A 22,894-nucleotide genomic window follows, 5' to 3' on the forward strand; every position below is an offset into this window, starting at 1 on the left:
TGTGTGAATAACAAACATATCAATTTACTTTGACCCTAATTGCGTTTTATCTAGATCTATGTTGTACCGTCAGAGAGCGTGACGACTTTAGCCCGCGGCGAACTCCACTAATGATATTCCTACAACACACATGTGATGACGGTAGTCATTTGTATTCATGGCCCGTGATGATACAATCAAATAACAAATGACGGTAGGTTTTTACCCTGATACATCATATATAAACAGAGCGACGCAATCTGAGGAACAATTCACAGTGAGTGCACACAGCGTTATATATAACGATATGGTTGTACAAAAAGTGTCCTCGCTGGGCCAGCATGTCGGCGAGGAAGAACAGAGCCTCAACATGTACAGCTCGATTCTTGAGGAATCGGACGAGTACATCAAATGTGGATTGTGTTGGGAAGTTCCAACACAGACCATCATACTGAAATGTGCACATACATTCTGTGAGTGGTGTCTAAAACACGGGTCGAATATCGGTCAGTTGACCGACGCTGGATTTTCCTGTCCTGTTTGTGGGGTCAATGACACAACGACATGCGGTCAAAAACAGGACGGAAATACTATTAATGGAAATATATTAGTAGACACAAGTGTAAATAACCAGAATTGTGACCTTTGTGAGGAAAACCGCCTTGCTGAGGCCAGGTGTCTGGAATGCAGGGAATGGATGTGTAACTTCTGTCATCAATCACACAGGCGAAGCAAAGCTTCCAAACACCACACCATCACCATGCTGAAGGATGTACCAACACAGGAGAGCGACAGTTCTGAAAACAGATGTTCTAGACATAATGAAGAACTGGCCTACTTTTGCCGGCCTTGTAATGTGGCTGTGTGTAAACTATGTAGGACAAATGACCACCGTGGCCACAGAACGAGACCTATTAAAGTAATTGTCGGAGACAGGAGAAGAAACCTCGAGGAAAAAGTTAAATCGGTTAGAAATGGATATGTATGTGTATTAGAGAGGAAACTAGCTGATATTCCAAAACAAATGAATGCAATTAAAACGAACGCTGCAAATGTGGTGGATGATATCATACAACGATCACAAGTCATTAAAGACCAAATCGACGCAATTAAGGAAGAAATGGTACAAGATGTCCATTCAAAAGAATCTTTGGGGTTGGCAAGATTAGAGCAATTTAGATTAGAATTAGAGAAGGAGTTGTTGGCCGCTAGCGAAAGTATCAGAAGAACCGAACAAGTGTTAAAAAGAGGGACCGATGTTGAGATCGTATGTGTTAGTAAGATATCTCACGAATTACTTGATAGTCTTGAATCAGAACGGTCTTTGCCCAAACTACAAAAGTTGGATGTTGCTTTTGAGACAGGTGATCTTGCTGCCGATATCCTGAAAAACGGATTTGGACACTGTTCCACCAAAAACTCTGGTTTCACTTGGTCACGTTCTGTCTCTATGTGTCAAGGCGATCCCCAAGATGTTAGCATAAATCTTGTCTCAGAATTCCATTGCCCGGTCGTAGCGGATGGGGATAATGACGATGATTTTGCGAATGAATCTGTCCAGGCGATGACCCCCGTATCCGGAGGCCAGACAGCCGTTTGTTATGGTTGCGAGTCGGACCGAGTCGCGTTCATGGACGAAAAAGGAGAAGCTATCAGTAGTTTACGAGTGGGTGTTGTGATTGACGATCTAGCAAGGCAAAATGACCACTCTGTCGTCATGTCGTGTTTCCAGGATCGGTCAATTAGGGCAATTGAGAACAATGGCAATGTCCGAGAGTTGGTCTCAACTGAGCTGTATCCACGTGGCCTTGCGGTGTCGTCGGACGGAAGTCTTCTCGTGTGTCTAATGGACCAGTACTCGACGTCCGTCACTAAGGCAAGTAAACGCTTGGTGGCCAGACTAGATAGCCAGGGTCAGCAAGTGCAGGCGTATGAATACACCGATGGAAACAAACGTCTCTTCACGAGGCCTTATCGTGTTGTGGAAAACATCAATGGAGACGTATGTGTCACAGACAAGACCTCGATGGGATCGGGGCGAGTTGTGGTGCTAGACTGTCTTGGAAATCTCAGATTTATTTACGATGGATGTTCGGCGTCGGCATGGGAAAGGCCATTCTCGCCATGTGGTATTGTGTGTGACAGCTACGGCAGGCTACTTATAGCAGATACCAATAATCACTGCATACACATCGTGGACAAACATGGGCAGTTTGTCAGCTTCCTTCTACGTAAAGAAGATGGCATTACATGTCCAACTACCCTAACACTTGACGGTCAAGGTCAACTGTGGGTCGGAAACGGAAATGGACAAATGAAAGTATACCAGTACCTATAGAATATTTCAAGAGTAGACATTCAAAATGGTCACAGACATAAAGTATATATCAGTAGTTTTAGAAAAAAAACAAGACATCTTACCAAAAGCTAGATCATATATCAAATACTTCCGTTTTAAAATGAAGTTCAAATATAAAGATTTAAATTGATACTGTTAAAAATTTATTTACGAAATATGATCAACTTTAGGATATGTGAAGCGAACATGAACAAGCGAATGTATATTAACAATTTGCTTAGGCAAATTATCAACGAAAAACGTAGGCAACTGTCAGATGCTGTGAACTCTTTTTGTAGATTTCATAAAAATGCACATTATAGTTTTGAATTTGTTACCATGATATTAAAGTTATTGTTTTACACATAACAATAAAATACTGCTTCCTATAACAATTAAGCTTTAAAATATACTGTCATTGCATATAGTGAAAAATAGCTTTGCTATTGATAGGGTAGATTAATAAAGTAGTAAATTCTATGGGACAGCTTCATTTACAGTCTGGTTACAGATAAAGGATTGTTGTGCATACATCAATTAAACTAAGCTTTTTATGTTATGTGACTTGAACGGCTTTTATCAGAGCCAGGGTAAACCACTGAGATGTTCTGCGAAGGGTTTTCTGAGTGCAATAATGTGGTTTGCATGTCAGACGACATTTTAATAAGCTGATTAAAATGAAATATGACGAAACTTTGTTACACAAGAGAGTCCATTTTAGCGATAAAAGATACGGCGTAATGAATAAATATGATTATAACAATACCATTCAATTTGTTATCACTTTTTATTGAATTCGCAATAATGGCAATATTTTATCAACCAAACCAATATGTTGCGTTATTTTATATCATCGCCATCGTAAATTAAATAATTGATGACCCACTTACACATGTGACGTAATGAACTGTGTTTATTGCTCCAATTTACATTTTGTACAGCGTTAACAAGGATCCTTCTCACCTAAGATTATAAACATTTCCTGTTTGTTCAATATCGGCACATGTGTGTTAATGTACAATATCGTAACACACACCTGGTGATTTATTACCTGTAGTACTCATTAACACCTTATCACCTACACACATGTCATCCTGATCTAAAGAACAATATGTACTTAGGATGCAAAACATATAATAAGACATATTGCTGTATTCTGCTTTTCTTCTGTTTACTTTTAACGTTTCATGAATTTATTTCAATAAGAAAAGTTTGAAAATCATAATGTCATAAGAATTGTAAGGACGGAATATCATTTTAGGTAAATTTTTGAGCTATGTATACTATTTTCCTTATCACACTAACCACACATAGGTTTTCCCAGGTAAGGTGGCTACTTACCTGCGTGCAGAAACATACATCAGTGTCAATATTACGTACTACAGAGCATGATTTACGACGATGAAAGACACTTATATTACACACTATAATAAATTAACCTCATGTCTTTCTGACCCCGTACCTATTGTTTCATTTTACAAATAAATTCTGACAAAAGATAACAGGAGATAAACATATTACTTATACAAAATGTTTCAATCCAGGATGTTGCACTTTAGAAGTTGAATATGATATACATGTATATTGCAAGATTTTTACCGAGACTGGGTCAAACTTAAAGTCATATGTATCGTAATTTGGCAAATATTTTGACATTTTATTGTTTCTTCAGTAATCTATTGAAAATCATCAGGTGTGATGAATTTTAAAAGTTGAACAGAAAAAAACGTCGTATATAAATATGCTGATTTTTGGCAGCCAAGAAACATTTTCAGCTCCTATTTGTACTTGTACTCTCTTGAAACCTGTGCATTGTAAGTATGGTAACTCTTAAAATATTGGTAATGTTTGGTGAGGAATTAAATATTAAAAGCTCTGCTTGATTCGTGAGTATAAAAATTACGGCATAGATAACTTTAAATAGTCATCATGTAATATGCATTATTTACAGAAATATAGTCTAAGATTTTTTGTCAGCGTGGAATTCAATTCATAGCATGGAAAGCTTACGCTTATTCCCCTTCTTTAGTCTCTGCGAATATATAAATACCCGAGCAAATAAACTTGTGCAGTGTCCAAATAATTTCAACTTAAATGTACAGCGCGACAATTAGTACACCACGAACCGTTTGAAAGCTGACAAAACTGAAAATATTCTTACATAAACATACCTACGTTTACAGTATAACAAGAGATGTATTTTCGTTCTTTAAAATGGAATATTTTACAAAGTCTCACATCTGTAAACAGTCTTACTAAATAGTCAATAAAATACGCTAGATTCACTCTCACAGTCGATTCATTAGGTTTTATCTTAAAATAAAAATAACATCATACATTTATTTTTATGGTTGCGTAACAATAATCTTTATCTAAACTTGTTTGTTTGTATGGTTGTTTTTATATACATTTAAGCTTCTGTAAAGAAACATTTTTTTCACGGCTACTAAATTTCGCGATTTTCATTTCAGATCAAATTCGCGAAGATCAATATAAAACCAATATTCCCGGAAATTGATTTTCGGGAGTTTACTTGGACCGCAACATTCTTAAAAGTAAATCGCACGCGAAAGAAAGTTGGTTAAAATACTCTACAATAATAGAACAACTTGAGCAAAGTTTATATCCCGAATAAATCAAGCGATATTTTGCTTGTTTACTGAAGTGATGTAAAGGGTGTCCCAAAAAACATGTCCCGACTTTGACGGGTAATACATTTTGCAATACTAAACTTTTTTTGAAAATTCAAAATCATTTGGAAAGCAGTAGTATCCAAATTTAACTTATTGTGTAAAAATGTACAGAATACATTGTCATTATGTGTGATGACATCATAATAGAAATGATGACATCATCGATGATGTCACATTTTGATGACTTTCTAGCACCATGAAGATTCAGGCTGAAGTTATTAAAATCTACAATGCGGTCGGAACATCCCCTACTTTAGTAAATTATATGTTATGAAATTGTCACCCAGGTATGCTGTCCATCTCCAGGAAGCAGATTTACATAATTGTGAGGTGGTGAGGAATTTTAGGGACAGAATTCATCATGTCATCAAAAAGAAGGGCGGACACCTCGCGCCCTTTCTTTAACTGAATGTTATTGATTTTCTGAACAAATCGCAAAATTAGCGAAATGTGACTTTCTCTCGATTTTCAATTTAAGTATTAACAGAAAGATATTTGTCCAGGTTGTTATATATCTTTGTACATAATAGATCACTACCTTTCTAATGGTATATAGATCAATTTCTCCGTCTTTCAAAACCTTTCTTTTATAAAGCGTCAAACTCGGGACATGTTTTTTGGGACACCCTGTAGATGAACAAAATTAACTTAATCAATTATTGTATATTTTGCATGTCGTGTTTTAACAAACTAATTAAAAAAATGAATTTCGGCACATTTTACGACAACAACAAATGCTCCATGTGAAACAGTGAAGATTTCCCAAATCATACTGCTCGCTACTATTAACCGCCGGAGAACCACGGTTGATTGTACTACTCTACGCAACACTTATCACGTAGCATAACTTAGTCCAATCAACAAGGCTATGCCATCGATCTATAAATTATGGTAGGTCTCTGAACACGAAACGAAGGAAAAAAGAAGAAATGTTTAACTATTGAATTTGGAGGCAAACATGCAGATTTGTGGGGAAAAAATCAAATTGAAAATGTCATTTGCCGCGAAAACATATTCCTTGAGAGGATTTAAAATGTCTTCAGTGTGATATAACACCTGGATAGCATAATTAATCTTTGTGCTGCCATTAAGCAAGATATATAAATAAATGGTGTACGTAGCTGCGATAGACTCTATAGTGAAGCCCAATGATATGAAGCGGTCTAGCACCCTTCATGGTCTACACAAGCTGAACTTTTTCTCTTGAAGATAAATTTTAACGACATTTGTCGAAATTTACAACCAGCCCAATACACTTACGTGTCAGCGGTAAGGCATATGTTTAACTATAACGCATTCCAGTAATTAATAAACTTACATATTTCCATCTGTACCTAAGTAGAGAATTACAGGCAAAATATCTATTGATTTACATTGGGTATCAGCATTTATATGGTGATAATCTTGAACATAAGCAATAAACATTTCAAATCACATGAAAATATAAATTATATATTTAATATCAAATTAAAAATACAAAATAGACATTTGAAATCAAAGGAGAAAAATAGAAATATACATTTACATTAATGGAATAAAAAATTATATTCAATATATAAAGGCCTATTTAAAATCAAATAAAATACAAAAGACAATGAACTGACGCCATTAAACTTGAGTTGCTTACACATTTATTTGCATATTACACTGAGAATCCTCATCTATACAAAGCTACGATTAATGGTTTGCTGCACTCGGGTGATTTGGAAATCGATTCGATAGATATCCTTATTTGTAAAGATATTTCGTGTTTGAAATGATATAGGTATATATACATGACCAACAATAACGTATGTGACATTTATCAAATTTTGTGGTTTGTTTAACCTCATCAGTCGTAAAAGAAAACGGATGTAGTATAATATGAACTTTCACACTGCGTCTCCTTTGTCGTTTTATTATACAAAGTCATATCCTGGTTTGGCCAGACCTAAAGAAACCGCAACATTAACGGAAGTTAAGGAGGTGGATAACTCTAAATAATATCAATTTTGTTCGAAAAAACAACAGGAACACAAACTTCATTGACATATGTATGTATAACGTTGATTAGTTTAATTTCAACATTTACGTATGCCGTTCAATTTCTTTGAGAAGGGAGACAACTCGAATACATTTGTCTAAGATGATTCCGGTATCTGAAGTCACACAAGGCATAGATGATTGGATTAAGGATGTTGTTGATGAAGAAGCACCACAGAAACGTATAATAGAGAGAAAACGACGTAAAGGTTAACTTGTCAAATAATTCATGTCTTTCATACAAAACACTAGTCAGTAACAGAAAGGGAACATAACTAGCCACGTAGAGGATAGTAATTATAAGGAACATGACAGTGACGCTTTTTGTTTTGCTCGAGTATGCATTAAAAGTATTTCTACGACGAACACTCGTTGTTCTCTGTTTACTTCCATTGCTCTTTTTAGGTTTTAATGTTTCCCGAAGCTCTGTCCATTTTGATCGTTTTGGAATATTGGCCGCTAAGTCCTGCACGGTACAGAATGAACTTTCATCTTCGCTCACAGCAGTACAGGTGTTTCGTGTGTCAATTGGCGATTCGATTTTTTCTTCCACAGTTTGACTTTGTTCTTCCCGAGCTTTCGTTGTTGTCGAGATTGTTGTTGTCTGTGTCTTCGGTTTTGTAACATTGAAAATTTTCTGTCCAATCTTAAAGTAGAATACAATTCCGGCGGCGCCACCTACTGCTAACGGCATCAGAAGTGCTAAATGGAAAACCAACATGTAATGCTTGTTTGATTCTATCGAAAAACAGACGACACCAACAATACCATATTTGGTATGAAAATTCCGGCCTCCAAACAGAACCAATGCCGGCCATGAAAACAGACATGCTATCAAAATGGCGACGACACACAAAATTTTTGCCTGTTTGTAGGAAATTTGCAAGCGTAGAGGGCGACATATTTTATGGTATCTGTCGTATGCGATCAACAACATAATCATTCCGACAGCACATCCAATAAAATAATTCAAAAACTTCCTTATTTTGCAAATCGCGACAAGCTTATCGGTCATAAGTGGGAATGTCAAATCTACCACAGTGAATGGCATTGCAACAGTACACGTGGTCATATCCAGGGCGGCGAGACAGAGAAGGTACAAGCGATGGTTAGATGGCGGGAACTTTGAGGCGTAGATATATATGACATGGCCATTACCGAATACACCCAGCACAATGAAGAGACACGAGAAGACAACCCCGGTAGTCATGAGGGAAGCGTAGATATCGTTCACTTCTCTAAGGGTCAGTTGAGCGGATGTGTTGTTTTGTGAATCATTGGTTTGAATAAGAGTAGCCATTCAGGAGGCGGGGTATTTTAATCTTAAAAAAAAAAAAATGATATATTTATCATTTTACAGACAACGATGTTATAATTTACGGAACATTGAACATAATGAAAATGAAACACATGAAATATCAACAAATATATTATAATTACACATTATATTTTTGTAAATATTTTTTATATTTTTACAATAAATAAAATATTCTTTATGTCATGTACATATAAACTGTAGAAGTTACATTGTTCATATATGCTTAAATTTAACGATATAAATAAAGCATAGAAAGAATATTGGATGAAAATAATTATTTTATAATACAAGTACATGAAGAAGTCATATGTTTACATATGTAAAATAGATATCTTACAGTATAAATTCAAATTAAGTTATATTTACCTCAAACGATGATGCTCGTTTAAGCTACATCGCTTAAATATGTGAGTACTTGATATCTTCGTAATGGGCGCGGCAGCGACTTCCTGTTTATGCAGATAGCTATTGTCCACAACCACTTCCGGCCGACTGTACACAGGATACAAACGTCTTGTGTAATACTACGCGAATACACAGCTTGTGAGTCGTGTGGGAAATATCCTTAAAGCGACCATGTCGGGGGTTTTTAACATGAAAATTCAGGTGATTTGCCATCAACAAGACATGCAGTATGTAACATTTACCGTTCATGAAATATATATTAAATAACTGAATAAAATTCAAAAACCCTCCTAAACCTGTTCGACAACATAGTGTCTTGCCATATGCACGCACGATAATTAATTTTTGAAGTGTTTATATTTGACGTACACTAGATTTTCCAGCAAATGGTGAAGGTTGTGTACAGTTTGTATGTCAATATATACCTGTAGGTATATGCATGTTCATTAACGAGATGTCATTTCATATAAAGATTTTATTTTTTTTGCGATCCTTGTGGAATCGCAATGACACATAATTCATGTGACAGGATAATATTTTAGAAACTTTTCATCACATACCCTTAATGGTCGTAAAACGCCACTCACGCAATCAAACACTCCTCATTATCCTCATTATTAACCGTAATGTTCCAATCGACATTCAGGTCAGATTAAAGCTTTAAAGCAAGCAAATACTTCGTAACGGTAATCTTCAGTCCACCAAATCTATTTTAAAGTATCCTGCAATATATTGAGCATGGTCGCAGTCATTCATGGAGTTATTGGTATATATTTAACATTCTAATTAAGCGATTTTGAATGTGCATTATACGTAACGTGGACGTTCAGTGGTATATTTGTTGTAATTGATCTCTTCTATAGCCATGGTAAAATAGTGAAAGACAGGAATTAAAACTATTTGAATAGAATTTACACACAATGGATTATATTCTAAAGTAAATATCTTCACAAATAACTCTTGGACTCAATAAATAGCAAACAATTATTTCATGTATTCATCACAGGTATTTGCTCAATAGTTATGAAACATGGCATTGAGTAAATCATTCACTGGGGCACGTAATATTTTAAAAAGCAAATCAAGAAATCGATATTGCAATTAAGTTACCTATTTCCAAGGTTATTTATTCTACCGTAACTTCGATGTACTTTTTAAATTTGTTACCACAGTCATAGTTATGAACGTCAGTAAACAAACTTTACAGGGAGATCATTAAGACTGTATTGTTTAACGGTCACCTCCTCCTCGGTACTCCAGGGGTTCCGATCACTTATGACCTCTACACTCCTGGAATATCTCATAGTAAAAATGGAGGCAACAGAACAGATAGTTTAGTCCTTTAATGCACATCAAAAGCCGTATAACGGTACACTGTGTTTGACTGCGTGGCTTTGAAGTTGGGCGATGCTCTTTCTGTAGTTTGCAAAGGAAGTTTTTGCTAGCCTGTAATTGGTTCAGATTTGTTTCTCTGATCTGCCTTCAGAGATATTCCAGGGGAATTGAACAAACGAACGATAGAATTAATTATTGAAACGAGCAATTGAATGAATGATTAAAGGAATGAATGAATAATGAATTTGGAAGATCCAATTTCAAAACATATTTGATACTCCATTGCTTACTAATACCAGATGGCAGTGCAAGAGAAAAAAGCTGACCTGCAGAAACTTCAAATTACATAGACAGCGAAGTATAACTTCAAAGCCACAGAGTCAACCAAAGTGCACTGTTTTTTCGATTCCTTTGGTGTACATCAAAGGACCAAATAACCTGTCGAATCTGTTGACGCCCATTTAGCCTTTGCGTTAGCAATGAAATATTCGTAGAGATGGTTATAACGACAGTGATACAGTAGTAACTCCTGGAGTATAGATGATGGTTTCAGCCAAGTGACACGACACAATAATGTAGTCCAAATATATGCGTAAACGTAATGTCGTTACAAAATAATTTCAGTTACCATTAGATAGTGATACCAAAAGCATTTTAATATATATATATATATACATCTAATGTATGAAATGATGATGAATCGAATTTCAAAATCAAATTAATGCAACATTTCCAAAACATGTCAAATATTGATTAATCAAATCTCCAATAAACAGAATGCCATATTATTAACAAATACACAGCGATTCCGTTCTTCAAAAATTGACAAGACTGGCAAAGGTGACTTTTTGTAGAATTGGGAGGCAACATGTAACATTAAACAATCTACAAAACAGAGAGTAGGTCGCTTGCTTTACGTTTTGAATTCGGACTTTTTCTATCACCAGAACATTGTACCTTCGTAATTAGTGAAATGGATGCAAACCACTCAAGATTACGTTACGGATTCATAGTGTCCTAAGCACACGATATTTTGGCTGAATGACGATTATTTTCACACCCAAGACAACACGTGATCAGATCCAAGGTCAATATAAGTAAACAAAATACGACGATGAAACCTAGTCCCGAATATCCAATCATGGCTGCTGAAGGGCGGGGATCCGGAGCTGAGGTCTTTTTACGTATCGTTGAAGATAACGATGATTTGTCGATGGTTAATTTCTGGCGGAGTTCTTCAAGGACGGTGTCTATATCTTGGTTTCCCGTTCTTATTATGCAATTGCACTTACAAAAGCCTGTAGACAATAATATGCAAAGAGATAAGAAAGAGAAGATTTTATGATGTGATATTAGTGATGTTACCCACTAAAACACATAATATACTTAATCGTCTGCTCCTGTTTTTGATAGTGAAAAAATACTTTTTGTCAGCGGTGGAGCATCTTTAATAACTATCATATACAACAATATAAGTTTAACGCTTGATAATACTTTGCCTATTTATCGAAATAAACAGGATGTGGTGTTAACTATCAAATAAACGACACCCATGATAATGAAGAAATTTCATTTTGTCACTATTGTCGTCATTACCAGCAAAATATAAAGATATGATTATTTGTATCTTTATTATTGTTATCGATATGATAATTAGTATTCTAATCATAACATGTAACATTTAAAAATTGTTACATAATACTAATAACTTCTTTTTCTCTTTCTCATATTTTGCATTCATTATTTTATCTTTCTTTTTTTAAATTGTCACTCTCTTAATACATATATTCTTAAAACAAGAAGAAAGTTCCTAGGCATATACTTTTTTTGTAAGAATAACAATGGCAGTGTACATATCCAGAATGTAAGTTATAATCCCTTACCACTTGTCGGTGCTACTGTATTTGGCAAGCTGGCTGGTGTATGTAGAACAACAGCATTTCTACTGGTGTATAAAGGGCCGACAGGGTTATTGTAAGAAGTAGTAGTGAGAGATCCGACCCGGTTGGTGTAAGTAGTACCATTTGTTTGAGCAGCAAGAGAGTTAGTCATTAATTCCGTTGTCGATGTTGTTGATATCGCTTGTAGTGATGTTGATAGTGATATCGACTGTATTTTTACTGCGACAAAATCAGTGGCAATATTTATGAACACATTTTATATATAACGTACAAATTAAACCATCTCTAAATCCATACAGGATTTATTGGAAAATTGTTTTACACTTGCTTGATTTTTAAATCATAGTATGATGTATTTTTGAACGCATTATATATTGAATTTAAAATGCTTCGGTCATATAATAAGATATATTAGTACTAAAGTCTGCAGGGGTGCCTGAAAATTACCTGTTGTTTGAACTGTCAGAGTGGTATTTGATGCTGTTGCAGATGTTTCAGATGATGTTGCAATGGTTCCCGATGTTGTTGCAGATGCTCCTGATATTGTTCCCGATGTTCCCGATGTTGTTGATGATGTTTCCGATATTGCTACTGATGTCCTCGATGTTGATGATGTTCCTGATGTTGTTGCTGATGTGTCCAATGTTGTTGATGATGTTTCCGATGTTCCTGATGCTCCTGATGTTGTTGCTTGTGTTCCCGATGTTGTTTCTGATGCTCCTGATATTATTCCCGATGTTCCCGATGTTGTTTCTGATTCTCCTGATGTTATTGCTTGTGTTCCCGATGTTGTTTCTGATGATACTGTTGTTGACGATGTTGCTACTAAAATATAAAAGATATTACATGAGTGGTCATATTTGATTTTTAAGTTTTTATTTTTGAGAGCCTTGGAAAACAAATATTAAAACTTCGAGAAAAGTTTCATAAAAATGATTATGAAATGAACCCAAATTTAAAATCCTTTTTATCACATAACTACAAAAACCTTTATAACAAAGAGTTTCACTTCAAAATATATTCCAAAACTCCAGCAGAGGCCGCCATTTTGTCCTGCCGTCACCGTAATCCTGATGTCACATCATTTTTTCTGACGTCATATTATTGTTTCTGTCTGACGTCATAATGAATTTCTAGCCAATCGCTCCAGGACATATTACTAGAAGTACAATTACTAGTGACATACGCAAAAATATTACACGGGCGAAATCACTTGATATCAGGCGGATTATATGATAAGAACAAATATTTGTTTAAAACTTATTTTTTCGGCGTAATTGATGTCGAATTTACGTTTCAAAATGAAGACATTATCAAATAGTTGACACTGTAATAGGAAATAATTGATAAAATAAGATTTCACATTCTACCTCAAAGTATAACTGTCATGATATTATAATAATAGAGAGCGCAGCGATAGAGGTGTCTCGGTAGCGTTAATCTATGTAAACCATTCAATATATGTAGAGTTGGAAAACTTTCTCGTGAACCGGAAACCGGAAGTCAAAACAAGATCCAGCGTTGCGCAAGACAGTATCCAAAGTCACGCTCTCGCGTAATTACAAACAATTTATACTTTGAAAAATTCAAAATGAAAACATTACTGAAAGATAAATCTTCCAATTTATTCTTACCTGAATCTAACATTTACATTTTGTCCTGAATCTTAACTTAAAAGCCGCTTTACGTGACCATTTGCTTCGGAATTTTTCGCCTGGCAACGGATAATGACGTTGATATATATTTTGTAGCCACAGTCATTTATTTTTGCAGAGAGTGATAGTAGAATCCTGTGGTCAGTATTGTTTTTCTTGTTATAAACTCAATGCCAGTTATTCAGCAAAGCTATGATTGTAATAATTACTAAGTCTATAGATGGTTTCTAGCAGTACAGTTAGTCAACGCACACAAAAAGCAATAAAACAAAACACATGTCAGCATTGATAAGACTGATGGGTCAGTGGAGATTAACTTTTCGCCGTTACAAATCTTTTATTTACCTGGCATATTTCTGTTTAGAAGTTAAAAACAACAAAAGAATGGAATAACTACTGCGCTCTCGGATAGGTATTGCCTAAAATTATATTAGTCTTTAATCGACTTTCCATCCTTCCATTCTGTGGTTACTTAATGATAAGGATATTAAGAAAATCGTCGTTATGGTACTAAATCATGTGACAAAGAGCTCTGTTCAAAAATCGAGCCACTTTAATAGATAACTTTGATCGAATTCAATAAAGAAAAAGAAGAGAGAGAGAGAAAAAAAAATAAATGAAAAAAAAAAAAAAAAAAAAAATATTACCTGGATTTGAAACGAGGAAAGTTGCTCTGCAGCCCCGGCTAACCCAGACAAAGTTTCCACCAAGCCCGAACGATGTACCTAATGTACACGCTGAGCCAGAAAGTTGTTCAGTTTTCATGATAATTTCGTAGTCTCCATTGAGCGGACAAGTTGTGTAAAGATAGCCATTGCTAGAGCAAGTTATAGTCTGATCCCCGAAGACTGAATGGAAACAAAACATTAATATATATAAGAACGAGTACACTATATTTTGTTTCTTGAGTACTCTTAAGGATTTTTCAAATGTCAGCGTTACATTTATTTTATTAATTTGATAAATAATTGTAAAACAGACTACACGTATGTTATATGTTTGATAGCTATATAGAGTTATAATTCTTGTAAACCTAAACAGTATGTTTATGGAAAAATAGCTAATTTTAATCTGAACAAAAGCAGTAAATAGATGTAAGATAAAAGATAACAAAATTTCGAAACGGCCGAGAAGGTTTCAAGATGGAGAACTACTGAAGTTATATATTTCATGACAAATAACAAAAAAACCCAGAAAATATCTCAAACGTATTTTCCTACAATTTAATGAAAATGCTTTGAAATTCGTATAAATGATATTTCCGTGATGGTAAAAATTTCAAATTACATATCAGGACGAAAATAAACAATGCTAACTTACCTGTAATGCATGAAGTAAAAAACGTAAGAAATTTTACCAATAGTGTCATAATTACATACACGTGAAAAACATTACGTCCTCGCTATTTGTTACTCTTTTCACACTTTAAAGAAGCTGAAAAAAGCGTTGATATCAATTCTTTCCAGACTGGTCTTATCAATATCACATGTTAGTTACACGTGAATTAATATTGATTTTAATGGTCAGTCTACTTATATAAGCGGCCAATTGTTAACTTAATCAATATATCTTATAAACCTCGCATCAACATGTAATGTTTAACAATATAATTAGTAGAAATGACTACCCGGCATTACTGACCCACTGCACGATATATATCTAATATCAAATGCGTGGCGAATTTTACACATTCCGTAAGTTGTTTTATATTATGCCCCGTTTTCATTAATCAATACAATATTTTGCAGGGTGTTTTGAATTTCCGACGCTAAGGAAAAAATATGAGATACACAATATTTACAGATTTTACATGAAATATAATCAATTATTTCATTTATTTCATTTGTATTTTAATAGAAAGTAAAATAAGGAATAAAACTATACCCATCCTCAATATTGTGGAGGTTACTATTGCTGTTGTTACAACAAGCCTTCGGCTAATATATATGTCATAGTAAAAACGAAGGCAGTTCTGGACAGACAAAAACAAATAATGATATTAATATTAAAAAAAAGATAACAAAAATGAATAAATAAATAAACAAAATAAAAAATAAATAAATAAAAAACAAACAAACTGAACAATCACAGACCAACGAAGACTTTCTTTCGATACTGCAGAGAGCGACGCCCAACTACAAAGCTATTATACACTTTTTGATTCGTTTGATGTGCATCAAAGGACTAAACTATATATATGTACCTGTTTCATCTGTTATTGTTCACAGAACCATTAGGATTGCAATGGCACAGTGAAAGATTGGATATAACGACAGTAATAGTAACCCCTGTAATATCTATGATCACAAAATACCAAGGAGCAATAAGAGCTGATAAACGCTCTTGTATCAAATGAAAAAAAAACTACACTTTACACAAATTGATATTTTTTTCATATATAAACATTGTTCTTAATTCCATTGTACATTGAAATTCAATGTCGATGTGTGAGTTTTGTTAAAGATTGACATAACGTATATTTAATTACAATATGTAAATAAAAAGCCAAATAAGAGCTTAACAATCAGTGTATTTAGTCTGTAGCACAGTAGAGAGAATACACGGTCACTCAAAGAAGTAAACTTGTGGTCTACCATTCTATTTCACATTTATATAGTGATATTTGTAGTCATAAAGTGTCTTCCTCAGGAAAGTTTTCATCTTAACATACTTATAGTATTAAACATGAACTATCGCAGTGCATAAAATCTCTGTTGTTGCAAATACTAACAAAGCATCACGCATGTTTATTTTGACAGTATAATTAATCAAATATTGATATTCAATAGATTGCTCGAGAATAGCATGGCAAAAGTTTTGCCCAGTTATGACAAATATTTACAGTTTGCACTGACATGGACTCAATAGCCATGCTTTCTAGTATTATCTTTATCACTGTATAATGTTAGCACAACACGCGCGGCTATTCTATTGTTACGTGAATAGTCGATGGCGTAGCAGCGTGGGGTCATGACCCAACTCGATTCCAATCAACTGTTCAATCGAATTCATTGACGATGACGGGAGAGAAAAAATATTGGTATTTTAATAAAAAATATGCAACTGCCGCGGGAAAAATAATATTCATTTACTTGAAAAACTGTAAATATAAGGAATAGATGTTTATTTTGTTGAATCTATGAGGGTATAATAATAATGGAGTCAGTGTAAATTTCATGTAACCCGGCTTCGCCGGGGTTACATAATTTACACGTGCTCCCAGGTCCTCGATATTTCTTCGACCACCAATAGCTGATTGTTGTGAAACTGCATATGGTTAAATAAAGCATGTACAATATGAGTTTCAGTATTTTCCAATACATCCAGGATGTCCACAATTATTCATTGAGGGGTCGCAATTTTGCTACATTTGGGTTTGGGGGACACTTAATTATTATCATTGTAAGACTTTTGAAAATATCTGGAAATCTTAACTGACCGCGGTGGTTCCTAAAAGGATAAAACTTTTAAAATCGTCATTTTTCAATAAAAAAAGGGATTTTGTTTGGTACATTGGATAGCATTGAGATTGTTTTGAAGAGGTCTGGAAATCAATAATGACTGCAGTAGCCCCTATGGGATAAAAAAAAAAGCAAAACAAAAAAACAAACAAAAATACTGATTTTATTCATAATTAGCATTAAGGGTATACTTCACTTATGAATTATTTACTGCAGCTAAAGGTCAACGTAGTGTGGCAAGATCATTCAGACGGATACTAGTGTTGTTTTTAACTTAATTAATTTAATAAAACATTTAATTTTCCAGTTCGTACGGAGACATGACAACTTGCTTGTTACATATCCCTCAGGTTCCCACAGCTAACTTTATACTTATAATAAATAACAATTGTTGTATGTCAACTACTTACAAACAACATTCTTTACATCCGATCACTGGCGGTCTTGAAAGAATGGTCCATATTGTTGTTCAAATACATGTGTAAACTAGGAAATAGTGTTACTAAATAAGTCCGTTTACCATGTAAAGATAATATAATATTATATAAAGATATAGGTAGTGTAACATTTCAATGATAGCTCAATATAAAAAACATTAAATAAATATTTATTTTGCAGGCAGTGTCAAAACCTCACGTTAGCATTGGTTCAGTAATTGCGAGATACACAAATTTCACTTATCGGAGTTACCTATTGTCTAAGTTGGTAAAACATATTGTCTAAGTTCACTTATTGTCTACATGTAAGTTCGCTTTTTGTCTAAGTTCACTTATTGGTAACAAAGATTGTCTAAGTTCACTTATTGTCTATTTTCCCTTATGGTCCAAGTTCACTTATTGTCCAAGTTTACCTATTGTCTAATTTCACATACACGTACTTGTAACACATATTGTTTAAGCTCACTTATTTTCTCAATTCACTTATTTTCTAAGATCATTTATTGTCTATGTTCACTTATTGTCTAAGTTCACTTGTTAGTTACGTAAAGCCAAATATTCGTTTTACGCTAAAGAAAATATCAATAGTCCTACAACGTTCCAAATTAAATATATGTGGCGACATCAAGAAACTATCATGTTAAATAATGAAGCTATGTACACGTGGTGACATTCGAACTAGTCACAATTTCGACGTCATTTCATTTGACCACGCTTACAATTATTTCAGCATATTTCACATATCCTGGTTAATCGTGTGGTGACGTATTAAATATTTGGTATCTAGAGTACTCCGAAAAAGGACACTTTCGGTGGAACAGCCGTCAAAGCCGACATTATATGATTCAGAATTATTATTTCGTTAAGTTTAATAGTTCTTCTCTCAGACTTGGTATTACGCAGTGTCCTCTAACACACAGCCACTCAGGAAGGGATGTCACACACTAAATCACTACAAAGCCATTCCGTTCTTCTAAGGCGACAAGGATAGCAATATCGATATTAACAAAACGTTGCAGCATTTTTACAATACCATTGTTCTTAATATAAAACCTATAGAAAGATTTGGTGGCAAATGGTGTTAAGAATTAAGCCAAAATTCCTTATCCACTGGAGCTATCTGGAGGTTACGGTGAACATATTATAAAAATAATCATAACAAAATGATCTTAGACCCTTATTTTACTAGTTGAACTCCGGCTGTTTCGGCTCTGGCGATTACCATATTCTGACACATCCTTAAGCAGTGTAAGAGACAATAAAATCAGTCCACTGAAGGGTATGTTATGGACTGGAGGAAATCTCAGCGGGGGATATGTTTTCTGATTTCCATTTACTTTCATACCTCTGATAGCAGGTGATCAAATCCAAGGTTATGATAAGTAAACAAAAACCAACAAGGAAAGCCAGTCCCGAATATCCAATCACGGCCGCTGAACGGCGGGGGTCCGGAGCAGAGGTCTTTTTCCGGATCGTTGAAGATAACAATGATTTGTTAAGCGTTAACTTCTGGCGAAGTTCCTCAAGAGTTGTGTACAGATCTTTGTTACCATTAATTACGACACAGGTACACTTGCAATAGCCTGCAGACAACGAAATGTAATATATCCATGACAACGGAATTGCATTATGAAAATATAAAAACATGATATGAACTATAAGTGAAAATAATCAGCAAATTGAATATTAAAATTATGCCAATACTATGACGTTACTTTGTATTCCGTTTTTTGCATATTACAGAGTTATCTGTCCTTGCGGAAAGGTATTGATTGTGACGTCATGTATTTCAAAGGAGAACGTCATACTTTTCAGAGAAAACGACGAGAGGTGCACTCACAAATAATGACGTCAAAATGAATACATACACGAAAGGGAGATAACTCTGTTATATGTAAAGATGGAATAGAAACGCTGTTGTTTTGTGATAGCTCTGTCACTACATATTGATAAACAACAAAATAGCAAATGTACTTTAGTTACACTACCACTAAATTTATGTTTAGAGATTTCACATAACTAATATTCAATAATAGCAATGTTCATGCACAGACATAAGCAAGAATTAAAAGCTAAAAAATACATGACAAGTATGATTTTGAAATTATTTCAATTTGTAACTGATAATATCATCAATGAAATAAGATACAGGTGTTTTCTATATATCTAACATTGTTACATAGTGAAAATTGGAAAATTTGGGCCAATTTTAGAGGAAAGTATTCCGGTCAAATACCTGAAATAATGAAATAACAAAGAAGTCCATTCAGGTCAAATACTTGGCCTAATAATAACATGAAATTGACCTAACGTCTTCTTTGTTTTTTTTGAAATTGTCCTCAATTTCAGATCATTTTCAGGTGAATTTCAGGTAAACATAAGGTCACAGTTTTTTCAGATGAGAATCACCTGAATATATATGCATGTTGTTTTTCACTTGTGTATAGATAGTAGTATTACATTTGCATCCTTATTAATAGCAGTTTCTTGATTACTCCTGTTATAATAATTATCCTTTTAGCATAACGTATCTTTATGTTTTCAAAAGAAAAAGAAGAATAAACAAAGTTTATTTATTGCTACATAATCAGGATACATGATAACTTACCATTTGATGTTGATACTGTACTGAGTACAGTAGACGGTCCATGTGTGCTGGTTGTTGTGTATAAAACAACAGCAGTTGTAGCGGTGAGAGGTGTGACAGGGTTAATGTAAGTAGAACCAGTTGTTGGAGCGGTCAGAGCGGTTGTTGTTGATGTTGTCGCTTGTGTTGTTACAGCTGATATTAATGTTGTTGGTATCGCTTGTGTTGTTACTGTTCAACCGCCATTAACAAGTTATTACTACAGGATATATTAAATTTTAATCAAGATATCAAAAATTCAAAGTTTTGCTACAAGTTTAAGTGTTAGGTGATACTATTTTTGAATTGGCGTTAACGAAAATTTGCAATTACGCAATTATCACGTGCCATACAGCGTCATTCAAAATATTTTTTTTCTATCTAGGAATTTTTCTGACGACATATTTTAACACAAGGCAGATGCCTTTTAATTGACGAAATAACCATGAATAATATGTATGCAGCTTGTAATGATTTTAAGTATATATTTCCTGTTAATATTTTTTGTTCTGTTTACAAATTTGCATAATTTGTCTGCTATTTTAACTTACAAATGATATTATGTTTTGCTGACCATGTCGTAGATAAGCCTTTGGCTCAACATGTAAATCCATCCTCAATAAATTAAGTATATCGTTATCATTATCATAATATAAAAGATTAAATGAACTCACAAAAGATAAACAATACCTGGATTTGTAACGCGAAAAGTTGCTCTGCATCCTTTGTCAACCCAAATATAGGTGCCACCCAGCCCGAACGATGTACTTAGTGTACATGAAGAGCCAGAATGTTGTGCAGTTTTTACGATAGTTTGGTAGTTTCCATTCAGTTGACAAGTGGTGTAAGCGTAACCATTGCTAGAACAAGTTATGGTCTGATCCCCTAGAACTGAAAGAATATAATATAAAATGCAAAAATATTTATTTGATTTCAAATAATTTTTTTTTATTCAAGAGTGTACTTCTAGACGATGTCAAATGTCAGATATCCGCGGGTAATTATCAAGTTGAAAGTGAATGTATATAAGTACTAGATATGCATTACACAATGCTCCTAAATTGTTCTATTAAAAATTAAACAAATAAAAAATAATAAATAAATATAATCAATAAATAAATGAAAAACACTAAATAAATAAAATAAGATAAATCAATAAAAAATGTACCATTTAACTTTGTTTTATTACAATTTTTAATGGAAATAATTCACGTACCACGTAACACCTGATAACGTTTGTGCGGGGCTATTATTTCTATTGGTGATGGAATGACGCTTAAAGATGGCATTCCGAGCTAACATCATTTCAGCGGAATGATTAAGAGTAATGGTCTATCACCACTGGATATACTAGTTTTCCACAAAATTGTTGTTGGTTATCACTTGGTACACGAGTTAGTCCCATTAATTGTTTTGGGTATCACTTGGTACACGAGTTAGTCCCATTAATTGTTGTTGGGTATCACTTGGTACACGAGTTAGTCCCATTAATTGTTGTTGGGTATCACTTGGTACACGAGTTAGTCCCATTAATTGTTGTTGGGTATCACTTGGTATACTAGTTTTCCACAAAATTGTTGTTGGTTATCACTTGGTACACGAGTTAGTCCCATTAATTGTTGTTGGGTATCACTTGGTACACGAGTTAGTCCCATTAATTCTAAATCATTCCAAAGTAGTAAATACGACATCTATACATTGTAATCACAATGTTTTTAAATACATTAATTTAGAATAGAATGAATAGCAAATGAACTAAAACTATTTATTAAAGCTTCTGAATGTGGCTATTGTATGACATTATCAACCTATACGCAGATATACACTTACTACATTGTTAGTAGTTGGAAGCCCCGGAGTATCGAGGATGCAATTACTAATACTTTCTCCAATCATCTACCTCATGAAAAATGTTTGCTATATCTAATGCTGACTTACCGGAGACACAGGAAGACATTAAAGCAATACATGTCGCCAGTCGTGTCATAACTCTATACCTGTTAAAACAAAATATAATTATTAATAGCGCCCATTTCAAACCTTCCATCCAGGATACATCAATATAATGGTAAAACAATTAAAAAACACTTTCCTGTTAAATGCTTTGTACAAATTACATGCAAGTTTCGATTTTAGTGGTAAGTCCACTGCTGTGTAGGATCAATTTTTTATGGATATTGAATCACTAACAACTGCTTCATACATGGTACCATGTGAAAATGAAATGTGAAACAATATAATGAGTAGAAACGAACCACTTGACATCGCTGACCGATTTAATTAGACATTACCTTTCAAGTCCGAGGCGAAGTATATTAACAAATTGTTTTATTGCATTGGTTTGCATTGGCAATAATCAATAAAATTGAGCAGTTTGATTTTCACTAAAAGCACGTAGATTACCCACAATTATACACAATACATTTGTTGGTTCGACAATGCTACGAAATCATTAATCTCAGTTGAAATGTATGACAAATAAAGTAAGCAAATAGAAAACTGTAACAGACAGTATTTAAGGTTGTTTTACCTTACAAAATAATAACAAATTAATTGTATTTAATTGATACCAATTATAAATGCAGGACTTGTCTATGTGAGTCCGTAAATTATTGATCGATATTCACATTTGTACTTATATAATAGTGCATAAAAACTTAATTTAATGTAAATGTTTAATTATACCAGCACGTATGATTACAAAAGCATGAAACACAAAAAGAT

General features: G+C 34.1%; 2 protein-coding genes across 2 annotated transcripts; one reads left to right on the top strand and one right to left on the bottom strand.

Annotated features, from left to right (window-relative positions):
- The first annotated feature begins 246 nt into the window (after positions 1-246).
- LOC138327628 (tripartite motif-containing protein 2-like) lies at positions 247-3,071 on the top strand. The gene has a single exon (XM_069273890.1). The coding sequence runs from the start codon at positions 287-289 to the stop codon at positions 2,315-2,317; it is 2,031 nt and encodes a 676-aa protein (XP_069129991.1). The 5' UTR covers positions 247-286; the 3' UTR covers positions 2,318-3,071.
- Positions 3,072-6,449: 3,378 nt separating this feature from the next.
- On the bottom strand, positions 6,450-8,796 carry LOC138327629 (cholecystokinin receptor-like). The gene is made up of 2 exons (XM_069273891.1): positions 8,717-8,796; positions 6,450-8,354 (listed from the first exon to the last, which is right to left on the bottom strand). The coding sequence occupies exon 2, from the start codon at positions 8,330-8,332 to the stop codon at positions 7,091-7,093; it is 1,242 nt and encodes a 413-aa protein (XP_069129992.1). The 5' UTR covers positions 8,333-8,354; positions 8,717-8,796; the 3' UTR covers positions 6,450-7,090.
- Between the last annotated feature and the right edge of the window lie 14,098 nt (positions 8,797-22,894).

Source organism: Argopecten irradians, chromosome 7 (genome assembly GCF_041381155.1).
Source record: "Argopecten irradians isolate NY chromosome 7, Ai_NY, whole genome shotgun sequence".
Classification (NCBI taxonomy): Eukaryota; Metazoa; Mollusca; class Bivalvia; order Pectinida; family Pectinidae; genus Argopecten; species Argopecten irradians.